This window comes from Schistocerca gregaria, unplaced genomic scaffold, assembly GCF_023897955.1.
Source record: "Schistocerca gregaria isolate iqSchGreg1 unplaced genomic scaffold, iqSchGreg1.2 ptg000182l, whole genome shotgun sequence".
In the NCBI taxonomy this organism is placed as follows: Eukaryota; Metazoa; Arthropoda; class Insecta; order Orthoptera; family Acrididae; genus Schistocerca; species Schistocerca gregaria.
Window position 1 is genome coordinate 64,593 of NW_026061732.1, and position 21,955 is coordinate 86,547.

Below are 21,955 nucleotides of genomic sequence, written 5' to 3' on the forward strand. Positions count from 1 at the left end.
TCAACATTGCTGTGGGGCAAAATGCGGTGCAGGAAGTTCGAGAGAAGGCGTTTCTCTATGTCAACTTTTTTTTTGTATGCGTGAGAAGATTAAAAAAAAGCAGTAAAGGGTGGGTTTGAGTGGGGGAGTGATCGGTTCGTTGCTGGATTGAGCGCGAGGTTTGTCGAGAGGCAGGGTGACAGAGGAGTCGGGTTCGAGTGGGGGGAGGCCGTAGGAGCCGTGGAACTTGGCGAGTTGGTTGCAGGAGTTCCATGGCGCTGAGGGGGAAGATCGGTGTGTGTTTTTAGACGGAGAGAGGTGGTGTGCGTGTCCGGGGGGGTACGATTTTGGCGGTCGAATATTGCCATGTGCAAGTGGGTGCGAGTGTTCTAAAATTGGCGTTTGAGCAATTGCAAAAAAAAAAGAACGATTCGCACATTTTTCTTGCGTGTTGCTCAGTTTGTGCACCAATTAAAATGAGAAGGCATCCACCCACGTTCGACGTATCCAAACCCAAGTACTCGTACTCGCCCAAGGGGAGTTTTCACAGAGGAGGGGGGCATGGGCACAGAGATGTGGCGCAGAGACAGAAGTTTATGAGTACGTCGCTTAGAGGAAATTGATATCGCGGGCCGCGGCTGACGTCGCGGTGTTCTTGTTTGAAGGCTCGTCGATCATCTTGAATGGATCTGTCTATACGAACCACTATGAAGCCATGCTGTTGCCAAGAAGCATATACGTTATGGGGATTAGCTTCGAGGGAAATTATATGGTGTTGAAAAAGGTGTTGGAGATGCTCGTGGAGTCGGTGTATGGTCTTCAGGTGGATAGTGCGTAGTTGGATTGGGTGAGATGGGGGGGGTGGTGTATGGCGACGTTTCTGATTTTTGTTTTTTTTTAGCGTTTGCGTATATCGATGGGACGTACGTGTTTACCAACCGCTGCTTTGAGACCAAGAGCTACACGTTTTCGTACGACGGAGAGGAGCATGTGCTGAGGGTGGTGAGCATTTCGAAGGTGGAGGGGAACGAATCCATGACGCAGTTCTATAATGTGCTGATTCGGGAGGGTTTGCTGAAGATGAATTATAAAAAGGACCGAGACCGCTTTTTCAAAGAGGAGGTGACGCTGAGCTCCTTATCGAACGAGTTGGGGATCGAGTTGCGGGAGTCCGTGTTTGTCAGCATGGGCGTTCGTGTCTTCAAGCAGCGTCCGATGTGGGTGCTGAACATTCACCCTATGTACAAGGTAGATAACGTACTTTCATTGTACGATTACTTGCAGACGAATCCGAGCGCGGATTTCAAGGACCAGAAAATCCTGACAGTTTACAATAATCGGACTTATGTATTTGAGAAGTTCGAGTTTGGCATGACGCCGAACAGCACGTTCTCGACCGGCAAGGAGTCGATAAGTTTCTATGAATATTATAAAAAAAAGGGGATTGAAATAAAGTCGACCAACCAGCCCATGGTGCTGGCGAGCCAGAGGAGCGGCAAGGTCCACCTGGTTCCGGAAATGTGCCGCCTGAAGGAGCTGCCACAGAGGGCGAAGGAGAGGTTACCGATCGTATCTTCCTTGAAGCCCATGAGCCGAGTCGAGATGATTCGAAAAATTGCGGCGGAAATCCGCAATTCGAGTTTGGGTGAATTTTTCCATTTGTCCGACGACTTCCTCGAGGTCAAGCATGTGCAAGTTCCCAAGCCGTTCTTGCTGTACTCGGGCATCCGTTACCCCGTCGAAGCGGCCAGTTCCATGAGACAGTACGTGCAGAAGGTCAACTGGAGAGAGCAGAACCTGGGCGGTCCTTCCGACTTTTTGGTGTTAGCATTATACGACAGAAGAATGAGAGGTTTGGACAACCGCACGATCGGCAGGTATTACGATGAAATCGTAGAATTGTTCAGGTCGAGAACGTCGTTTTCGGTGCACCAGCAGAGCCCTTTGCCCTTCTCTTCGAACAATTTGTCCCAGGTCCTCAACGAAGTGGTGAAGTACCAGAAGTCGGAAAGGGTCGTCCTCCTGGCTTTTATCTCCAAAAACGACAGCCATTGTTACAACATGATAGCCAACCACTGCGCCCACCGATGCATAATTAAGCAATGCATACTTTTCGACCAGGCCTCCAAGAGCAAAAAGCTCGCCTCGAACTCCGCAAATTCAATAAGGGACAACATCTTTCGCCAGGTGATAAACAAACACGGATATGTCTCTTACAGACTGGACATGTACCAAAAACTGAGCTTTTCGTGCCACCAGTACTTTCTGGTCGTCGGCATCGACGTTTACCACTCCTTCAACCTGCGGGAGGGCCGGCAAAACGACTTGCCCAGCAAGGCCGCGATCGTCGCCAAGGCGGTCACCGAATCCGGAGTTTACTTCAACTCGTATATTGAGGATTTGCCTCAAAGTACCGAGCGCCTCAGCCCAAGGAGCATGGAAGCCCGTCGGCACTCGCTCACCGACTTCATCGAAGAGTGTCTGAATAGTATGTTCCCCCCCTCCACGAGGTCCTCCGTCATCGTCCTCATCTATCGAGACGGTCTCAACGAAACCCAAATCGAGTCCCTCAGCAAAGAGGAAATCAACGCCGTCAAAAAAGCCAATTGCGCGTTCATTTATAGCGTCGTCCAAAAAAGAACCACCACCCGCTTTTTCTTATCGGACGAAAGCAAAACGCAATATGAAAACTTAGAAGAGGGCACTCTCATCACCGACGCAACTGACAACCACGAGTACCCCTCCTTTTTCCTAGTCCCGGTCAAAACGAATATCTCGACCTCGAACCCGGTCAAGTACGTTGTCGTCCACATGGACAACAACACCCTCACCATGGACCAGTTCAGACGCATCACATGGGGCTTCCACCACACCTACCAAAACTGGCCAGGACCCATCAAGATCCCAGACGTCGTCCAATACGCGCACAAGCTCGCCTATTATATCGGCGAGACTAGGTGCCACACCCCCATTAATCAGGAAATTAGGAAAATGCTTTTTTACATATAAGCGAGCCAGCTCAAAAGTAAGTTTTACAACTTTTTGACGTTTTTTTTTTTTTTTGAGCGCCATTTCGCTGACAGAGAAAGGAGGCCCGCCCTGCCAAAAACCGCTTGCTAGGCCAGTTTTTTTTTTTCCGTTACGACACGCCAAAGAACGAGAGAAAAAAAAAAAGAGAATCATGAGTTCTATCCAGCCTGTATTTAATTAGCGCGCTTAGCTGCCGCCTTCTTACGCGAGCGGGGTTTGAAAGAGTTGAGATAGGAGAGAAGCCTGAAGAAATAGACCTTCAACGGCCTATAGGCGAAATATAAAATGACGGCAGTTATGGCAAGCAGCATGCACAAGCTGGTGGATCAGGCAAGGTTAACGTAAGTCATCACGTCGACTTTTGGTTCCGAAGAGGAAGACAAAAAAAAAAAAAACGTACCCTATCCAGTCGGCATAAGATGGAGTGTCAACGATTTTGATTTCTTTCTGGCAAATAACCGAGCTGAGTCCTTGTCGGCCATCTTCCGTGTAGTTGGCGTATACAGACAAGACGTAGTCTTGAGGGATGATCAAGTTGTCTATGAATAGATAGTACTCTATGGTACCTCTCGTGTTCCCTGAAACGGGTTGTTTGAAATCATTGGGTCTGAACTGAAAGGCGAGAGGCGGGTTAAGAAGTTGAGCCGGAAGAGGCGCTGCTTGCCCCTTTCAGGGCCGCGTACCATTTTGATTGGAGTGGAGGGAGACGAAATCAAACTGAGGCTTGCACCGATGGAAACAATTTCGCAATCACTTTCTCCAGTGTTGTGCACACCGACGAGAATGCTGGTGAACGAGTCGGGATAGAAGACTTGGTCGTGGAAGCAAGAGGGTCAACAAAAGGTGTGAAAAGTCTGAGAATCGTTTTTCAAAGGAGAGCAGAGCGCTGGGAGAGGTCGTCTGCGCCTCGCGTACCATAATCAGCGTTTTTGTGGAACACGGCCGAGAAAATGAGATTTGAGGACTGCCCTTCTGACGCCGAGTTGGGTATTACGATGCTGGCATCCTCCGCATTGACGCCAAGCGCTAAACATATTTGTGCAATAGATCGAAAGCAGAGCTGTTAGCCGGGGCAAAAGAGAGGGGGTCAGAGAGTCGCGGGGATTGCGCTTACCCAGTAAGAAGCAAAAAATATACACAAAAAAAACGCGAGGCGAGCAGCATATAGCCCCTTCGTACGTATAATAACGTGTGTGCGAGTTACGAGCAAAAGGCCTGCTGAAGATATTTTTTATTTAAGAGTGGTGACAGGGCTAAAAAAAAAATAAAAATAAATTTTAGGCAGCATAGCATTTCTTAGGACGGGGCGCATAAGAACTGGTCGGCGGGCGATCATCAAGTGAGAAGCTCCGCTGCCGACAAAGGTTCAAGAGAGTTACTGGGAGATCAGAGCTTTTTCGGATTCTAGAACGGCAATACGGTTTTTTTCCTGCAAAAACTCTTTTCGCGAAGCCGTCGAATTTAATAGGTGTCAATGACAGAACCGAAGTCTCCGAGCCTCCGTTCCCCAACACGCCGTTGTCCGCGCTACCGCACGTGAAGCACTCGCCCTGATCACTAAGAGCGACGCTGAACCTGCAGCCAGCGGCGATGTCTACAAAGAACGTGGGTGCTTCACGAGAAATAACGACTCTTTTTGGCTGCAGTTGCCGGTTGGTACAATCTTGGCCGGCTTCGCCATAGGCGTTTCCACCCCACGACCATATTTCGCCATTGCTGCACAGAAGGAGTGCGTGCGCATCCCCAACGGCCATTTTCACGACGCGGATGTTTTGCTTTGTGAAAAAATTGATCAGGGTGGGAAAAAGTTGAGACTTGATATCTCCATGTCCGAGCTTTCCGTGGCTTCCATTTCCCCAGCTATAGATTTTGTTTCTCTCTGCAAAAGGCGCAGACGTAAGACGAAAAGAGCACGGTTAGCCGGCACAGACACCTCGTGCGTACGAAATTGACAAGAGGCGTGTCGAGACGGATCTTGCGGTATATGCAGTCGGCGGAGACGACCACCTCGAGAGGAACTCTGGTAGGCCTTGATACGAGCATGCACGCATATATATATATGTACATATGTGTGTATGTGTATATATACATTTTTTTTGGTCTAGGCACGCACGGAGGAAATGTGTTTTTACAACATTTTGTTGTACGTACTTGTTCCACAAAATGTACAGTCTGCGCCGGCGCAGACCCAAGAAAAGGTCAGCTCTTCGGACACTCTTCTCGGCGAGCAAATGGCGCCAAATTTTGAGTCTTCGGCTTGCCCCATCCATTCGCTTCCCCACACAAAGCACTGTCCTTGCTCGTTCAGAGCAACGCTGTGATCGGAGCGCGCGGATATCGACTTGAACTTTTCATCGCGCAGTACCCTGGTTGGTCTGTTCAGGGGTATGAAGTCTCCGGTGCCTAGCTGGCCCATATCGTTGGCGCCCCAGGCGTAGAGCTCGTTTGAATCGGTCAATGCGAGCACATGGTGCTCCCCTGCGCAGACGTCCTTGAATCGAGTACCCGCGGGAATATTCTCGGTGATTTTGCAAGGACGAGGCTGAACCGTCGTATAGGCCAGGCCGAGTTGACCAACTGCGCCGTATCCCCAGCTGTAAAGCTCGCCGTCCTCAGTCAGCGCGACATTGAAAGTGAGACCGCACGCTACCACGGCTATTCGCGCCTCAACGAGACTAGAGTAATGCAAGTGCACGGGATATGCGCAGAACTTGGCAGGCGGGGCATTGGCAAGTTCGCAGAGCTCAGTACCCCAAATATACATAACGGCATATGCGAGGGAGACCAAGGAGGTAAAAAATAATTTTTTTCGTGTCAAGGCAATCAAAAATTTCTCATCTATGAGCGACTCAAAAACAGATTTCGATCGAGCGGTTGACTACTTGAGAGATGGTACATGTCGCGCTATAACACGATTCGCGCTCTTCGAGACTGGATCAAATAAGGCTAACAGGAAAAAAAGGAAGCTTGCTTAACGATCTAAGCAACGAGCAGAAGCTTCAGCTGTATGCGTTTTACAAGCAGGCCACGAAGGGAGCCTGCGAAGAAGCGAAACCGAGCAAATTGAAGATGGTCGATAGAAAAAAATGGTACGCGGACTTTCACGTCAAGAGTGCCAAGACACAAACGAAGGCAAATTCGCCAAAATAAGTCGCTCATTGCTTGATTGGTTCTCAAAAGGGAGGCCTGGAACAGCGTTTCCGAAATGTCCAAGCAAGAGGCAGAGAAAAAGTACATTGATCTAGTCACAAAGCTTTTCCCAGGTTGGCAAGAACAGAAAGTTGCAGGTGTCAGAGCAAAACTATGATTTTATAAATTCGTATATGCAAATTGGTCGAATGCCAAAAAATAGATGCGTACATTTTATAGATTCGCGTAGTTGGGTCCGCCTCCGCCCTCCGGAGGGACCCACTTGATGTTTTGAGTGGGGTCTTTTATGTCGCAGGTCTTGCAGTGCAGACAGTTCTGGGCGTTGATTTGGAATCGAGGTTTTGTTCCTTGAGGCGTGGGAGTGTCGATGTATTCGTACACACCGGCGGGGCAGTACCGAGATTCTAGCCCCGCGTAGTCCTTGTAGTTGACTTGGAGAGGCGTTTCTTTGTTTAGTATTTTCAAGTGAGGGGGCTGGTTTTCGTTGTGGTTGGTGCCGCTGCGCTGCAAGTTGGTGAGCAGGTCGAAAGAGATGGTGTTGTCAGGTTTTGGGTACAAGATGGGTCGACAGTTTGCTGCCTTTTTCGTCTTGGCGTGGTCGGGAGTGCCGTGCGAGAGGGTCCAGGGCTCGCGTCCTTTCAAGATGAGCCAGTCAAGGCCGGTGTAGAGGATTCCCGGGAGGATGCCGTACCGGAACGAGGGGCGAACGTTACGATATCGGTAGAGTTCTTGGTGTACCCAAGAGTTTCGAAGCAGTTCTGGGTATTCCGAGAGTTGCTGGCCTTCGTCTGCGCTTTTGGACAGCGCGTTGAATACGGCTTCGGCTGCCACCATGCCGCTCTTCATCGCGGTGTGGTTGCCTTTGATTCTCGGGACGTTCAAGAATCCGGCTGCGCACCCGATCAGCGCACCGCCGGGAAAAGTGAGCCTTGGGATACTTTGAAATCCGCCTTCATTGAGCGCGCGAGCGCCGTACTCGACACATCGGCCCCGCTCGAGCAGAGATCTGACGGACGGGTGCTGCTTCCAGCGTTGGAACTCCTGATAAGGAGACAAATACGGATTTTTGTAGTCGAGGGCGACCACGTACCCGAGGCTGACGAGGTTGTCGCGCCAGTGATAGACGAACGATCCGGCCCAAGTTTCCAGATTCATGGGCCAACCCATGGTGTGGGTGACGAGCCCTTGCTTAAATTTAGACGGCTGGACTTCCCAGAGTTCTTTGAGGCCCAAGCCGTACGTTTGATGTTGTACCGGTTTTTCGGCGAGTCCGAACTTGCGCACGGCCTCTTTGGACAGAGATCCTCTGGCTCCCTCGGCCAACAGGGTAATTGGAGCTCGCAGCTCCATTCCAGGCTGAAACTCAGACGTCCGATTGCCGTGTCTGTCTATGCCTTGATCTCCGGTGACGACGCCGACCACCTGTCCGGCCTCGTTGTAGAGCAGTCCTGACGCGGGAAAGCCCGGATAAATCTCGACGTCCAATTCTTCCGCCTGCCTGGCGAGCCACCTTGTTAGCTCCGCTATCGAAATGACGTAGTTTCCGTGGTTTTTCTGCGCGGTGATAACCGGGAGCGGAATAGCGCGGGAGGACGTGAGCCAGAAAAACCGATCTTGGACAACGGGAGAGACCAGCGGGGCGCCCATATCTTTCCAATTCGGAAAAAGCTCATTCAGGGCCACAGGGTCTAGCACGGCTCCCGAAAGGCAATGCGAACCTGTTTTTCATGATCAGTAATCGAAGCACATCCTACACCCTTGCGACATTCAACGCGTTTCAAATAGCGCATACCAACCTGGGAGCCCTTCTCGAGCACGCACACTCGAAGGTCCTTCCCCCTCTCTCTGCAAAGCTGTTTAATTCTTATCGATGCCGACAGGCCCGCCGGGCCCGCGCCGACGATCACCACGTCGGCGTGGTCGACTTCGCGCGACTGAGCACTCGACGACTTGGACCGAGCACAAGGCGGCACGCGCCGCATCCCCACGACCGCCCGGGCGCTCGGCGCCGCGGCCGACGGGGACTTCCCTCGGCGAAGACCCGGCTTGCCCTTGGCACTCATAAAACAGTACATCCCGAATTTAAAAGCAGCGCTCCGATAAAAGAAAACCGAACGCGCAATACATCAAGAAACCAGAAAGAAGGGCTGAGGGCAGTTCAATCGCTCGAACATGTGACGGACTTTAAAAAAATGTCACCAAGACATGCCAAAAATACACACACAACGCGCGTCAAAAAAACTACCAATTTATTGAGAAAAACATCGACTCCCCTGAAGGGGAAAACGAGAACGCGTCTCGCCAGACGTGGGCGGACTCCCGTCTGGCCGACGGCAACGGGGGCCCGGCGTGAGCGCGGAAGGCGCAACCGCCGAGGCGCCAGCCACGGAGGTGCTGCACGACGACGTCCGCTTCGGAGTGCGCATCGCTGCTACGCGCTACAGAAACTCGAGCACTTTCTCGAAGCAAAGGACAAAATGCTGGCATCGAACGCACCCCATTTGCGAAAAATCGGAAACTTCGCACAAGAGAGGTCAAGGCAAGAATTTGTCAGTTGGGGTAAACGCTTAGCTTCGCAATCACTGCTTCTGTTTCCTTTCGACCGAAGGCGAGGAAAAGAGCTGCATGGGGAGCTTGAGGACTGTGATATTGAAGTCGTCAGGCAGACGGTCGTGTATAAGCTGAAGTACTTTTCTTCGGTTCTCCAAGGTCTTTTCGCTGATGAGGTCGTAAATGGAGCAAATGTTGTAAATCGCCGTTTCGCTGGCGCTTTGGAAGGGGTCCGAGAGGATGAAACTCTCTATAACGTTTACGGCCTCCATTGCGTCGCCTCCATATAAATGGCACAGCGCCATGTTGTTGATCGCAGCTATGTTCGACGGGTCAAGCAGATGGGCGCGCTTGAAGCAGTCCAAAGCGAGGTTCCATTCGGACTTAATCACGGCCATGAAACCCTGGCAAAATATGCTGTAGACAGAATCGGGGCCAGAAAGTTTAGAAATCAGAGAGTGCACCTTTTTGGCGTGTTCAACGTTGTTCGTGATAACGTGCACCTTAAACAAAAGGTACAGAATCTGACAATCATTTGGACGGCTCGCTACCAGCTCGGAGAGAGATTGTATCGCAAGTAAAGGTTGTCTTTGCTGTATCTGGTGATTGGCAATGTTAATCAGCACCGCGTCAGCACGATCGAGCCAAGTCTGCGAGCGTGGAGCTTCGATCACGTTGAACAGTTCAGCCATAGGACATGGTAAAAACTCGGCCTTGCTGGCACACGGTGAACTCTCAAAAAGGCGTGCTTGGTTCAAACAAAACTCTCTCAATTTAAAAAACTCGTCTAAACTGCATTTACCTAGAAAATACAAGGCTTGGCATTTAAACAGGGACAGAACGAACGGAACAGTGGCATAGTATTCGTGCAGAGGCGCGGGGTTTGTCGGTGACTCAACGTTATTCGACTGCAGCAATTCTTGTTCGAGAGCGACGAGTTCATTGAACGTGTGTTGATACATGCGCAGCTTCATCATCGCGGCGATTTGTATAGTCTTGTATTTAATCGTAGTGTCGAAGGAGGTCGTCGCCTGCGATATGAGAATGTCGACGAGCTTCAACACGGACTTCCATGCGCCCAACAGCTTCGAATGTAAAGAGGAATTAAGAGCGAGAAACGCGGATAACGGGTCAGCGATTTGCGCTCAAGGCCACGGTGCCAAGACAGAAAAGCAAAAGCAGTTGCATGTGTAAGACATCGCAAGACACGCGTACAATCAGTATTTTCAGGCCATCGTCATCATAAGAGACATTATTGAGAGGAACCAAGGACGTGTTTAGGCCGTTGAACCGATTTCGAATAATAGAGATTAAACTGTCAGCCTCGACACTTTCTGAAGCCAGAGGATTGAAAACGCTATTCAAGGAGAACAGTTATTATGAAAGCGATACGTTTAAGCGCTGAATTCACCAACAAATGAAGAAAAAACAATACACAAAAATGCCTGGAGTATAAAGAGAAAGGAGTATAGCTGTCAAACATGAAGCATATTTAGAGGCACGAAACGAGGCACAAATTTTACTGCGCCAGAAAGCATAAACATACACAGAAGACGAATTGTTCGGACTGGGAGAGTACGAAGAATCAAGCAAAAGATCTGGAATTGAAAAACAGGGTAGAATGAGAAGAGTGTGACAGACAACAGGTATTGAGAAAAGAAATTGTACCAGAAATTTTTGGGTGCTTTTTGATCTGCGAGGTCGGGGACATTTGATACGGTCTGATGGGCGATGACATGTTCAAAAGAGCGCGGGCCTACCAACAATTGCCGAGTGATAAATTGTGCACGCAGCAGACAGATTTGTAAAAAATATTAAAAAACGGGGAAGGTGCACAAATAAACATGTATGATTTCATTATGTTTTCTGTATGCAGGGCGGGATGGCGTGTGTTTCCGACCACCATGAGAATCACTGAGCAAAGAATAAGAGAACCCAGTAATATAATATATTTGACACTGGATGGATGCGCTGTGCGGGGAACAGAACGTCACTTTTTTGCATATATATAGGGGTGTGCAAAAAAACACCATTGAGCAAGGACCAAACAGTGTAACAAACTCCCAGTTTTTTATACGGAACTATATGAAAAATAGGCTTTTTCCACCTGTATTCTCAGACAGACGCGTTATGAGAAACTGTAGCACTAAAACCTCGCGATTTGATAGTCGAAAATGGTGAACACGAGCCTGCACATGCCAAAGATAGTTATGGTTCACAGACTGTCTTACTCTGCTGTATAAGGCCCGCGTCTCTCTTGCTCATGTCTAGTACAATACATAAAAAAAAGATATTTTTAGAAAAAACATACCTACTAATCAATGCAGAGAGTGGACATGCTCTTGAGCACAAAACTTGAAACCATTATAAAAAACCACATTCGTGGTGCAGTCTACGGGGGAACTGATGGGTATGAGCACTTCGTACAGACTTTACCAAAATCGACTTGACAGTAACCCTTGATCTGCCAAGAATTATCACCATATTTGCTGTCATCACAAGTTCGATTGGAGCGGATTTGTCTATTGGAGTTATGGTTATTATAGGATTTGCTACTATATTTGCAGATGCCTTTTCAATGTATGAAACATTACTGCCAGAGAAAACTATGACTGCGCCTCATTTCATATAATTTACTAATTCAACCAAAGGGCAACATCTGATTTTTTAAGTCAAATAGCAGAAAAGGAAATGCAAAGAAATAGAAAAGCTGTCCTTATGAACAGTTTTGATGACATAGAGACAGCGCCTAGGGAAAAATTGGCAAACTTTTTGTTATCTAGAAAGATTCACAGTACGAGGTCGAAATTGCATTTTTCATGGACTAGAGCAACATTGAAGTTGCTTTTTGACATAAACTCCCAGGACGCAACTGACTGTCACCTGTGTATCTGGTCTCTTTACGAGCTTTTTAGATTATTCTGAAAATGAGCTAGCCATTGTGTCAAGCATTCTTTCAAAGGATCACGAATTGGTAGCCGCAATGCTGGAACTGAAGCAATGCGACCAGTCGTCTCCTGCCGTTTCAGCTATCACAACGTTTACCTCCTTCGTCACATTTGGCATGATTCCACTCATTGCAATGATATCTTCCTCTATGGTTATCAATCCCTTCATTTCCTCCTGCATATGCACACTATCTACCCTGTTTGTCCTCGGTTGCATCAAAGCTACTTTCACAAAACAGAGAATGATTTTGTCGGGTTCGCAAATGGTTTGTATGGGGGGCATATCGGCGTTCGTAGCTTATACAGTTGCCACATTTGTAGCATCAGTAATGCCGGAATAATTTGTGTATACCTCTTCTCTCAATACAAAAATAAATAAAAAAATTTTTTCGACTGTATACAGCCTAAAACGCTTTTAGTGCATTGAATATCATAGAAACTTAGAGAATAATACAGCGAGCCTTCCTTGAGGGTGGGAGAGATGCAACAACCTGTCTGACTAAGCATTCGAAAATTTTATCGATATTTATGCAATTCTTAGCTGAAGACTCAAAAAATTGCTTATCAGGGTCTAGGCCAAACTCTATTGCCAAGCTACGTCCTTGTTGCACTGTGATGCAACGCTTTTCCTCTAAATCGCATTTGTTGCCGACCAAGACGATGGGCACTGGCCTCGAATCGTCGTAGTCCTTTACTTTGATAATGTGATTTCTAATAGCACGCAGGTCATGGAACGTGGAGTTCGAGATAATGCTGTACACCAGGGCAAAGCCTTGACCGTTCTTCATGTAAAGGTCACGCATGGCCGTAAATTGTTCCTGTGAATTTTGCATTTGAGAATAGTCCCATACTGGTGAGCAAAGTAACAGGGGCATAAAACTTGGCTACACAATACACTAAAACAAAACATACTGTACCAGCAGTATCTAAAATTTCTAATAGATAGGGCTTGTCGTCGACTCTAATGGGCTTCCGATAAGACTCTTCGATAGTAGGATCATACTTGAGAGCGAGGCAGTTAGAAACGCTGAATTTAGCAGCTACCGTGAAATAAGGAGAATTGATATCTAGCACGCACCTTCTTTACAAAAACGGACTGTATGAACATGACCGTGATGGCACTTTTTCCTACGCCGCCAGACCCCATAATAACTAACTTGATTTCTTGCGGCATTGTTGCTAGTCTAGTTCATGCGGTCCAGGCCCGCTAAACTTACAAAACTCGCGCCAAAATGATACAAAAAGATATGAGCGGATATATAGCAATAAGAGAAACCTGTACTTGAAAAAAGCAGAATAACCAATAAAAATTGTAGCCTGAAAACTACAAAAAGTTGTTTGGGTTGGTTTATAAATGCAAAAGTAACACATATGTAGCGTCGGTATCACGGTACATATTTTAATACGTTAGACTCTCGGTTCTCGGCGATTCACGAGAGCTGTGTTTAATACGTGCGTACGTGCAGGGTGTACTGTTATTGCACACAGACAGCGATGCACAAAGGCAGAGTTGGTAGTGCTTGATTGAAGAAGTGGTCGTACGGCTGGAGCTGCGAGCCCAACGCGAACGGCTAAGGAAGAAGGGTAAAAGCGGAACGTTGAATCCTGCTCGGCAGTAGCGCACAGTACTGTGTGGAAAGACAGGGATTTGATGAAATAGCAGAGGCGGTGTCTGAGGGAAAATCTTGTATACACAGGTATTAGCACTGCTTTAACAGATGAAATAGGCGGTCGCGGTTGCCAGCTTGGGGGTTATGTCGAGCCCAGTTGAGAGTGTTTTTGAGGTAGTGTGCGTCGTGTTCGGTCTCTGAGATGGTGCTGTAGAGCGCTGAGACGAGGCTAGATAGTTCTGGAGATGATTTAGCAAAGCCAAGGACTGCGTTCAAAAGGTCGAGCCTAATTTTGTTGACTTCGATCTGAGCACGCTTTGACTCCGATGGGACAGGCGGTTGGATCTGCTCCAAAATTTTGAACATGAGCTCATTGATGAACGCTCGGATTTCGTCTTTGTGTTCGACGCTGTCTACACACGTGGGCTCATCTGCATGGTCAAAAGAGCAGGAAGAGGGGGAGTTCATGTACAAGGATAGACATTTGATCATAGAGATGAACAGACCCGCTTTGGGGAAATTTTTTGACTGCAACGAATAGAGTTCCACGGCGTCGTAGAGTTTTCTTAGCTGGTAGCATGGGCCGAGCGTTGGGTGTCCCGAAATTGAGACCAAGACACCTATGAACTGGTGCAGAAAGTCGACAAGATGGACTTCGACGACAGGGGAGTTTCCCGTGTTGTAATATTGAGTTGATAAACTCACCGAGACCATTTCTGAATTTTGCTGCTGCGTACATAATTCAGCAAGAGCGTCCGTGATTGCCTGAAACAAGGACTCCGCCAATGCCACGGCTTGGCTCGCCAGGGCTATTTGACCTGCCAACAGGTACAGCCTGATTTTCTTGTTAAAGTCGCTGATAGGAGCAATTGCGGTGCGGCAAAACGCGACGAAAGCAAGCACTAGCGACGTTGTTTTTTTCGAATGTTGACTATTGTAACGATTTAATTCGACCAAAACGTTCAGAGTTTTCTGAACAATTACGCTCTTAGTTTGGTGGAGGTCAATGAAGGCTCCGCGGCACTTTACCGCAAACTCCAGATACTTCTCGAACTCCTGGCCGAAATCCACTTTCCCTATAAACTCGGTCACTAGTTGAGTCGCTTCTTTTAGCTGATCTTCGATAGTGAACACGTCGAAGCTTCTCACGTGGTTCAGCAGCGCGTCGAAAACCGACTCAATCACGACCGGAGAGCGAATGGGCCTCTTCGTGCGAAGCAAGGCGGCGGCCAAGGGTTTACCAACGGAGAGGCTGGAGTACTTTAAAATGGACAGAAAATATTTTTCGTCGTACGCACTAACCAAATCAACGGAACAAGCCAGAATTTTGTCGAGGATTCTCTTCAGGTGCGGCTGAATTTTGGTCAGGTCGGTCGCTGAGGCAAGGCGGGATACCACCATCTCCAATACGGAACTGATAAGCTCAGAGTTGATGCCGTCCAAGAAGTAATCGAGCAGGTCTTCTGCAATGCAAAGAAGGTCGCCAATGTCCGGAAGCCGAGAGACCCTTGCCCAGATAGCGAGCATCCTCGGGTCGTCGCTGTCCATCGCTTTGTCCGGGCGATTCAGGAGAGAGGCGAGAAGCACGCGGTAGACTTGAGTGCGCGGGACATAGACGTCATCATATTCCTGAATGACCTTCAAAAAAAAAGGCAGATTGAGTGAAACCAAAGTGGTGGATACGAGAACGTGCAAAAGGGAACCGACGGCTTGTCCTACGCAATTTTCCAAGAGCGTTTCTATAAGCAGCAAATCAGTAGCATATGGGCCGATATAGCCAAAAACGCAGTTCAGAGCAGGCGAGATTATCCCCAAAAACTGGGAGTACGTCAGAGCTCGTTGTTTTAGATAGGCCACGTGAGAAGAAGAAAAAATGCCTTGCAGAACTTGGAAAACTTGGAAAATGATCTCACTGTTGTTTCCGGCCTTGGGTTCGAACTCAAAAGTCTTCTGAACCAAAAAGTTGAGCGCGTGGATGCCGGCCACGGGGTCGGCAGCAATCACGATATTACGAGCCAAATACGAGAAGTAAGACGAATTTCCGAAAGGGGTCTTGGAACAAATGAGGCAGAGTAGTTCGGCGTAAGTCCGTGATATGGGCTTTTTGAAGCATTTGATTTTCGAGCAGTGCTGACTTACTATCTTCCTAGACTGCTTCATAGGAGTCGTGCTGTCCAGCTGTTCGACGTATTCAACAAAAATTTTGGCGAATTTGTCTACGCTGCTTGTAATTAGCGACCATCTTAATGGATAAATTTGGACGGCGTCGATTGTATCGTCAAGGGAGCCAAGTAGCTACACGTGAAAAGGAGTTAGAAGTCTTTTTTTCAAATGACAGCCGCAGCTCAAACGAGCTGCGAAGTCGTCAAGATGTAGTGCAGTAAGAGAGCTTTAGAAAAACGAAACGAAACTGCTTACCGTTTGAAGTGGTTCTACGTAAGAAAAGTTTTTCTCGGCTATCCAGTCGTTTTGAATAACTTTGTCGAAGGCATTTGTTTGCTTGTAAATCTTCCCTCGAGCAATGGCGATACTGAGACCCAAATTGTCAGCTTGGCCGGAATTTTCGTCTGAATACGCTGAATTTGTGAGAAGGGCGAGAATAGCTTATAAAAAACCAAGACAGAGAAAAAGAGGCATACAACTGGCAGACGTATCAGCTTCTAAAAATCTGCATGGAAAGAGAGGGGGATTATGAGCTAAGGGAGAGATGGGCGGTTGTGTCACTTCGGTTCGAGGCGATAATAAAACTAAAATAAAAAGGATACGAATACGGTACAACATTCGCAAGCTTGCCAACAGCTGTACCCGTAGTTTGCTTTTTCTGCCTGTCACCGCGACAGTGGCTATTTTCGAGACAGTTTTTTCGATCGTCATTGCTCAATGTGTTCGGTCTAGAGGGGTTTGAAGGGCTAGAGGACAACGGGTCTTTGACTGCGCTAGGAGAAGTAAGGGGGCCGGCGGTATCAGAGGAGGGGCAAAGGGGTGACAGGAGGTGGTCCATAGACGGCGCCTCCTTTGGCGTCAGGGCGTCGTTCGAGCTGAGCTTGGTCTGAATGAGACCATTGGATGAGCGAAAAATCCCAGAAGCGTTCTCTTGGCCTTTGACAGGCGGGTCCCTTATTGAAGTGAGTTGTGAGTGCCACGAGATGACTAAGCAAAGACAGAAAAATTTTGGAAGCGCGTTGCAAGGTACCATTTGTAGTCTGTGAACAACGGGGACGTGTTGGAGTGGCGCATCATCAATGAGAGATTTTGTGGATTGATTGAGATAACAAAAAAAAATCTCTATAAATGGTATTGGGTGTTTTTGGATAGTTTTATTGAGAAACGAAAATTTTGCTTTTTTGGCCTAATCGAAAAAGGGGGCGCTTCCTTCAGGTTGCGTCTGGTATGAGTGCAGAAGAAAAAAAAATAGCAGAATTAAGAAAGTGTTAAGGAAAAATCGTTCGTCAGCACAACCAAGTTTTTCGTGTGGAGCGCGCCGCACAAAACGTACATTTCTCTGACGGACACCTCTGCGAGAAAAGCGTGCTGAACATTGTAGAGATGGCGGCTCTCGGGTTTTTGCACGGGCCACGGTGTGGGCGTCGTCAGACCGCGCTCCACGGTTGCGGTGAAAAGCCTCTCTCTTTTTGAATTTAGACAAGAGGGGGAGTGCCCTCCGCTAGACACGGGACGTGCCAGAGAGAGGGGCTATATGTCATCTTCGTCGAAGTCGTCTTCAAAGTCATTGAAAAAGCCGGCGTCCAGTACCGGGCCGTCAGGGTGGCACTCGCCCTGAAGAGCGGAGAGGTCGAAGCCGTTTTGAAGGCCCTCGGGGTTGTTCACGTCTGATTTTTCTTTTTTGTTGTACGAGGAGTAAATGGACGGTTGTTCATTGTGGTCTTTCGGGGTGAATATGGGCATGAGAGGGACGGTGCAATCTTTGAAACAGAGGTGAGTAGAAAAAAAATGCATAGAGCGTTTTTGACAAAAAACGTAGAAAGAGTCCGGACGGCTGCATTGGCCCGGCGCGAAGACGCGGCTATGCGGGGTTACGGCGGTATGGGGCATTGGGGAGGAGGGAGCTTTGGTCGCGTTTTGTTTTGGCGCGGAAAAGGGGGGCCGCAAACAGAGTACGAGCACAAAATTGACACGTCACGGCTGACGCTGTGAGAGAGGGGGTGGGTTGACAGGACGCTCGGGAGCAGGCCTGAGTCGGGGCGCCGAGAGGCGGGGGCGGTCGAGAGGGGAGGTGGTATCGGGCCCGGTGCTTTCGACGGGGGTTTGGGTGGGGCTGAGGAGAGGGTCGTAGAGAGGGAGGTACGAAAGACGAACAGAAAAAATAACAGCCGCTGGGCCAGAGTTAGCGTGAAAATTTCCAGGGCATCATTGCGTTGTTTTCAGCACAGAATTCGTATAGCGAGCCCAGTCACGAGTCGCCGTTGGGGAGCAGGTCGGGCAGATGCAGAGGTTGGAGTGCCGTCAAAGGCCTTGAAACGCGTTTGCCTTCGCATTTGTACGACGCTTTTTATTTTTTCTTACAGGTGCTTCAGCGAGGGGTCGGGTAGCGGGGGCGCGCTGTCGGGTTCATTCAAGGTAAAGTTGATGGGGTTGGGTTGCCCGGCGAAGGTCGCGAGTGCGGGGGGGTCTGGGTCGGGAAGGCGCTCGATAATGTCTCTGATCATCTCGTCGTTGCCGAGGTCGTTGTCAGGTCCGGGTGTGTGGTCCGCGTTGACGGGGGTCGCGGTCGCGCAGGGGGGGCGCGCGGGGGTTTGAAACAGGCTGTTGACTACGAGGTTTGTGCCGACGTGCAGATCAGGGAGGGGCTTGATGGGGGGGAGGTCGAGGTTGAGCGCGGCGAGCTGTTGAAGTTTGAAAATGTCGTTGAGTGGAGGGTTTTCCTCGAGTCCGCGTTCTCGCGATGCGTCTGGTTTTGGTTTTTCGGAGTTGTTGAGTGAGGGGAGGGTTGAGCTGAGTTCTCTGGCGGGTTCTCTGACGAGTTCTCTGACGGGTTCTCTGACGGGTTCTCTGACGGGTTCTCTGACGAGTTCTCTGACGGGTTCTCTGACGGGTTCTCTGACGGGTTCTCTGGCGAGCTCTCTTGGCTTGGGGTTGTCTGCGCTTACTTTTTCCAGCACTTGCTTGCCGATTGAATCTAGGGTGCTCGCCTCGAGATTGGCCGGTTTGGGCTCGGGGGCGCTGGATTCGGCCGACTCAGCGAGGTTGCCCTTGTACACTTTGGTGACGGCGAGGTGTTGAGCCGCGGCGGGGGGAGCGGCCTTGTTGTGTTTTTGCGCGGCGCGGGCGGACGTCTTGTTGGGTTTCGCGGACGCGACGGACGGAGGTGCCTCAGTGGACTTGTCGGACTTGGCGTCGTCCGAAGGCGGCTTGTTGACTGAGGGGAGTTGAGGGAGGGGGGACTTGGGGCTGAAAATGTGTTCGGTTAAAATTGTTGCGTTTGCCGTTTGAGGCGAGCAAATCGCGGTGTTTTCAAAGGCGTTCTGGACCGTCTGGAGGGGCTGAATTCCGGTCGCGGCGGCGTCCGTCCTGACGGCGTCGGAGGGGCCGCACTGCATAGCCGCCGAGTTGGCGTGCGGGGGCGCGTTCCCCTTCTTCTCGTGCCTAGAGTGCGGCTCCGACGGCGACTGGTCCGACGGGTTGGCCGCCTTGCTCGAGTTGACGGCGTCTCTCCTTTGTTCGCATTGGGACGGCGGCTGTCTGGACTGCGCCTCGGCGAAGGGCGAGGGTTGCGCCTTTTCGGCGGGCCCGTGGGAGGCGGGGGACTTGGGCTTCCAGTTGGAGGACCCCGCTCCGTGATTCGGGGTCGGCGTGTTGGCGCCGGCCTGTTTGTTGGCAGAGAGAGGCTGCGGCTGCGGAGACGGGTGCGTCTGGTGCGGGGAATCCAAACAGTTCTTGGCGCCCTGACTCGCGGAGGCGGGATTCTTGCCGAACTGAGCCGGGAGCGGGGGGATGGGGTAAAGGTACTGCGGGTGGGCGGGGTGAAGCGCGGAAAGGACGTTGGAAAAAGCGGACGACATCCGCTCCTGAGTGTCGATGATGGACTTGCTCATTCTCTCGGTCACCTTCACGAGTGAGGAAACAGCGGGATCGAGCGCGGCGGCCGGCGGCGACAACGTGATGTTGGCGTTGCTCAACGCCATGGCGTACTCTCTGACGCCATTTTCGAACATCTCGGATATCTGCGAAAGCATGGACTTACAGGCGTCCTCGAAGGCGGGAATGAGCTGTTGCGAAAAGTAGTTCTTGAACGCCTGTCCCACCGGACGCTGCACGCCCGAAACGAGCTTTTCGGTCAGCTCGGGAATGGCCTGCGAAAGCGCGTTGACGTTGCTCTGCAAAATAGAGTCAAGCTTGGCGTTCAGACCCTGGATCGCTGTGTCGAACTCGTTTTTCAAAGACGTGATTAAAATTTGGACGAACCTGAGCGTCTGCACCGAGCGCTCGGTCTGACGCTTGCCCTCCTTCTTTATCCACTCTTGTTGCTCGCTCAAAATCTGCACCTTCTGTTCGTACAGCAACGCCTTGATCTGCTGCAGGAGCATCGTGTCGTTCGAGCTGCCGACGAAGTTGCGATCGAAGCCGGGAAACGAAGCAATGGGGGACGCGTGCAAGGACCTGTTCGCCTTAGCGGACGGGTCGCCTATGGGGGGCATAGACTCTCTGGATTCTCTGTTCAAAAAATCCGACGGAGAGATCAAATGCGTCGGAGTCACCCTGGAGGCCGCGGGGGCCGCCTTCAACTCGGACGACAAATCGGTCGCGCCGGGCTGTTTCACGGCGTCCGGCGTAAGGCACGGCCTGTCCAGAAGGGCCACGCCGCTCAGGGGCCGCAAACCCGCGTGCGAGAAAAAAAGACTAGATATCTGCGTCTCCATGGCACAAAACAAGTTCACCCCCTGCTCCTGACCCACCTCCGCAGACTGCGCGTGCGCGTCAATGACGGAATACGTATTCTTGTAAACGGCCCTGCGGTCCGCCATGCCCGCCTCGTCGAGGTGGAGCACCCATATAGTCGGCACCTTGGGGTGCGAAATGACCAATATCGACGAACTTTTTTCGTAGCAAACTTTGAACCCACTGGCCGAAAACGCGTCCATGCAATCGGCACTCGCCAACGCCACGTGCATCGACTCCGTCCAGCTCTCCGGGTTCCTCAGGCTCCAGACCTTGATTTCGAAACTGTCGCTCGTAGCCGTGAGGAACAGGCAACGATTCGGAGCCTGCCTCAGCATCCTGACCATCGACACCCTTCTTTTGAGACCGTGCGGGTAAAACCGGTGCAGGCTGGACCCGGACTGCACGTCCCGCACCACCACGGCGCCGGAACTGGTACAAGTCACCAAGTACTGTTTGCTCTCGTGTTGAAGGAAAGACATGTCCTTGATCGGCTTCCCAAACAAAACGCTAAAAAAACTATATTTTCCAGGTATCAAAGGCTTTCGGTACAATGTGTACAGAGACGTCTCAGCGCTCTCGCTGAAGTGCTTGGTCAAGCCTACCTCGTCGTGGGACTTCGCTTCGTCGACCAGGTCGTTCAAATTCCAAATGTATATGTAGCCGTCCTCGTCCGCGGTCGCCAGCACCCCAGGCTTCGAGGGGTGCCACGTCGAGCACACGCAGCTCTTGTCCTCCTTATCCCCGTATATGTGCAGCAGCTTCTTGATAAGTAAAGACTTTTGAATCTGCCATATGACTATCGAACTCGCACTATCGACAGACGCCAGCAAGGCGCTATTCTTAAAGGGAATCGGAGACAACTTGATGTCGCCGATGGGGGAAGCGTTTCCCTTACATAGTTTTTTCGTACCGTCCTGCATTCTGATGATGCGTATCGAAGTCGACTGAACGATGTAGCAGAGAATGTTCTCATCCACCGCGATGGTGCTTCGATCCTCGCCCGCGCCGGACGTAGAGACCCGAGAATAGGTGGTCAAGGGCGGCACCAACTGGGGTTGGTCATTAACGGACAGAATCAATTGACTTATCGACGAACATGGGGCATTCTTGTCAGAGCTTGTGACCTGCATGGCAGCACCGCGCTGCTCTGAACTTGACATTGGAGACAAGACACCGCTTAATCGGTTTAAGAATTTAGCACCAGTCTGAAACTTTTTCTTTTAATTCTACATGGAAGCATAGCAATAATTAAAGCCGCTGTTAGAAACGTCAGGTAATAGCCATTTGCACGAAAGACTAAGAAAATGGTTTTTTAGTTCGCGTTCAAATAATCATCAATTTTATATTTCGAGTCGAGAAAAGGCGCAAGTGGGACGGGCAACGGGTGACACCAACGCTGCGTAGATCCTTCGCTACACTACCTTCAAAGAAGAACAAATTACCTGCTGATATGTGCTAAGGGACCAGGTAGCGTAAAATGATATTTAAAAAAAAATGCGCTAGGTTTGTGTGCGAAATACAATAGAACGCTTATAAGTATTAAAAAAAAGTTGGTGGACTTCGCGACGCCCGCTCCGCTAGGAAGGAGAAAGAACGACAACAAACGTAAAAATAATAGCGCTTGCCGGCGCAAACGTGAGCCTTGATTTCTGTTTGCACAAAAGTATTTTATTTTGCATAATGCCCAGATATAACGCGCCTTGGTACTCTTAACGAAAAACTCGGTATGGTGCATAACCGACGCGCCATGAGCATGGCAGGAAGACAGAGCAGTCCCGGATCAACGCT

The 21,955-nt window shown here is 49.9% G+C and overlaps 6 protein-coding genes and 1 long non-coding RNA gene across 14 annotated transcripts; 2 read left to right on the forward strand and 5 right to left on the reverse strand.

The window, feature by feature from the left end:
• The first annotated feature begins 90 nt into the window (after positions 1-90).
• On the forward strand, positions 91-4,293 carry LOC126304746 (protein aubergine-like). Its single transcript, XM_049991926.1, has 4 exons — positions 91-579; positions 645-809; positions 881-3,004; positions 3,072-4,293. Exons 1-3 carry the CDS (start codon positions 456-458, stop codon positions 2,986-2,988), a joined length of 2,397 nt encoding a protein of 798 aa, XP_049847883.1. The 5' UTR covers positions 91-455; the 3' UTR covers positions 2,989-3,004; positions 3,072-4,293.
• LOC126304760 (uncharacterized) lies at positions 3,162-5,972 on the reverse strand. The gene is made up of 6 exons (XM_049991943.1): positions 5,161-5,972; positions 4,124-4,888; positions 3,925-4,035; positions 3,693-3,820; positions 3,410-3,621; positions 3,162-3,327 (listed from the first exon to the last, which is right to left on the reverse strand). The coding sequence occupies exons 1-2, from the start codon at positions 5,771-5,773 to the stop codon at positions 4,287-4,289; spliced, it is 1,215 nt and encodes a 404-aa protein (XP_049847900.1). The 5' UTR covers positions 5,774-5,972; the 3' UTR covers positions 3,162-3,327; positions 3,410-3,621; positions 3,693-3,820; positions 3,925-4,035; positions 4,124-4,286.
• Positions 5,852-6,273, forward strand: LOC126304769 (uncharacterized). Its single transcript, XR_007553167.1, has 3 exons — positions 5,852-5,901; positions 5,972-6,098; positions 6,190-6,273. It is a non-coding gene; the product is annotated as an uncharacterized LOC126304769 (long non-coding RNA).
• A 26-nt stretch (positions 6,274-6,299) lies between these two features.
• LOC126304749 (uncharacterized) lies at positions 6,300-8,345 on the reverse strand. Its single transcript, XM_049991928.1, has 2 exons — positions 7,952-8,345; positions 6,300-7,877 (listed from the first exon to the last, which is right to left on the reverse strand). The coding sequence occupies exons 1-2, from the start codon at positions 8,232-8,234 to the stop codon at positions 6,373-6,375; spliced, it is 1,788 nt and encodes a 595-aa protein (XP_049847885.1). The 5' UTR covers positions 8,235-8,345; the 3' UTR covers positions 6,300-6,372.
• A 46-nt stretch (positions 8,346-8,391) lies between these two features.
• LOC126304764 (trafficking protein particle complex subunit 12-like) lies at positions 8,392-11,056 on the reverse strand. The gene is made up of 3 exons (XM_049991946.1): positions 11,021-11,056; positions 9,925-10,066; positions 8,392-9,794 (listed from the first exon to the last, which is right to left on the reverse strand). Exon 3 carries the CDS (start codon positions 9,684-9,686, stop codon positions 8,739-8,741), a length of 948 nt encoding a protein of 315 aa, XP_049847903.1. The 5' UTR covers positions 9,687-9,794; positions 9,925-10,066; positions 11,021-11,056; the 3' UTR covers positions 8,392-8,738.
• Positions 11,057-12,055: 999 nt separating this feature from the next.
• On the reverse strand, positions 12,056-16,528 carry LOC126304744 (ras-related protein rapA-like). 8 transcript variants are annotated; one of them, XM_049991924.1, is made up of 6 exons: positions 16,461-16,528; positions 15,907-16,383; positions 15,686-15,834; positions 12,736-15,562; positions 12,570-12,659; positions 12,056-12,475 (listed from the first exon to the last, which is right to left on the reverse strand). In XM_049991924.1, exons 4-6 carry the CDS (start codon positions 12,829-12,831, stop codon positions 12,098-12,100), a joined length of 564 nt encoding a protein of 187 aa, XP_049847881.1. In that variant the 5' UTR covers positions 12,832-15,562; positions 15,686-15,834; positions 15,907-16,383; positions 16,461-16,528; the 3' UTR covers positions 12,056-12,097. The 8 variants fall into 8 exon arrangements, with proteins under 8 accessions (XP_049847881.1, XP_049847882.1, XP_049847877.1 ...); XM_049991920.1 differs by lacking the exons at positions 12,056-12,475; positions 12,570-12,659 and having other exon boundaries at positions 12,832-15,562; positions 15,686-15,843; positions 15,907-15,935; positions 16,073-16,383; XM_049991919.1 differs by lacking the exons at positions 12,056-12,475; positions 12,570-12,659 and having other exon boundaries at positions 12,832-15,562; positions 15,907-15,935; positions 16,044-16,383.
• Positions 16,529-17,709: 1,181 nt separating this feature from the next.
• On the reverse strand, positions 17,710-21,780 carry LOC126304743 (uncharacterized). Its single transcript, XM_049991917.1, has 2 exons — positions 21,589-21,780; positions 17,710-21,393 (listed from the first exon to the last, which is right to left on the reverse strand). Exon 2 carries the CDS (start codon positions 21,325-21,327, stop codon positions 17,788-17,790), a length of 3,540 nt encoding a protein of 1,179 aa, XP_049847874.1. The 5' UTR covers positions 21,328-21,393; positions 21,589-21,780; the 3' UTR covers positions 17,710-17,787.
• Positions 21,781-21,955: the final 175 nt, after the last annotated feature.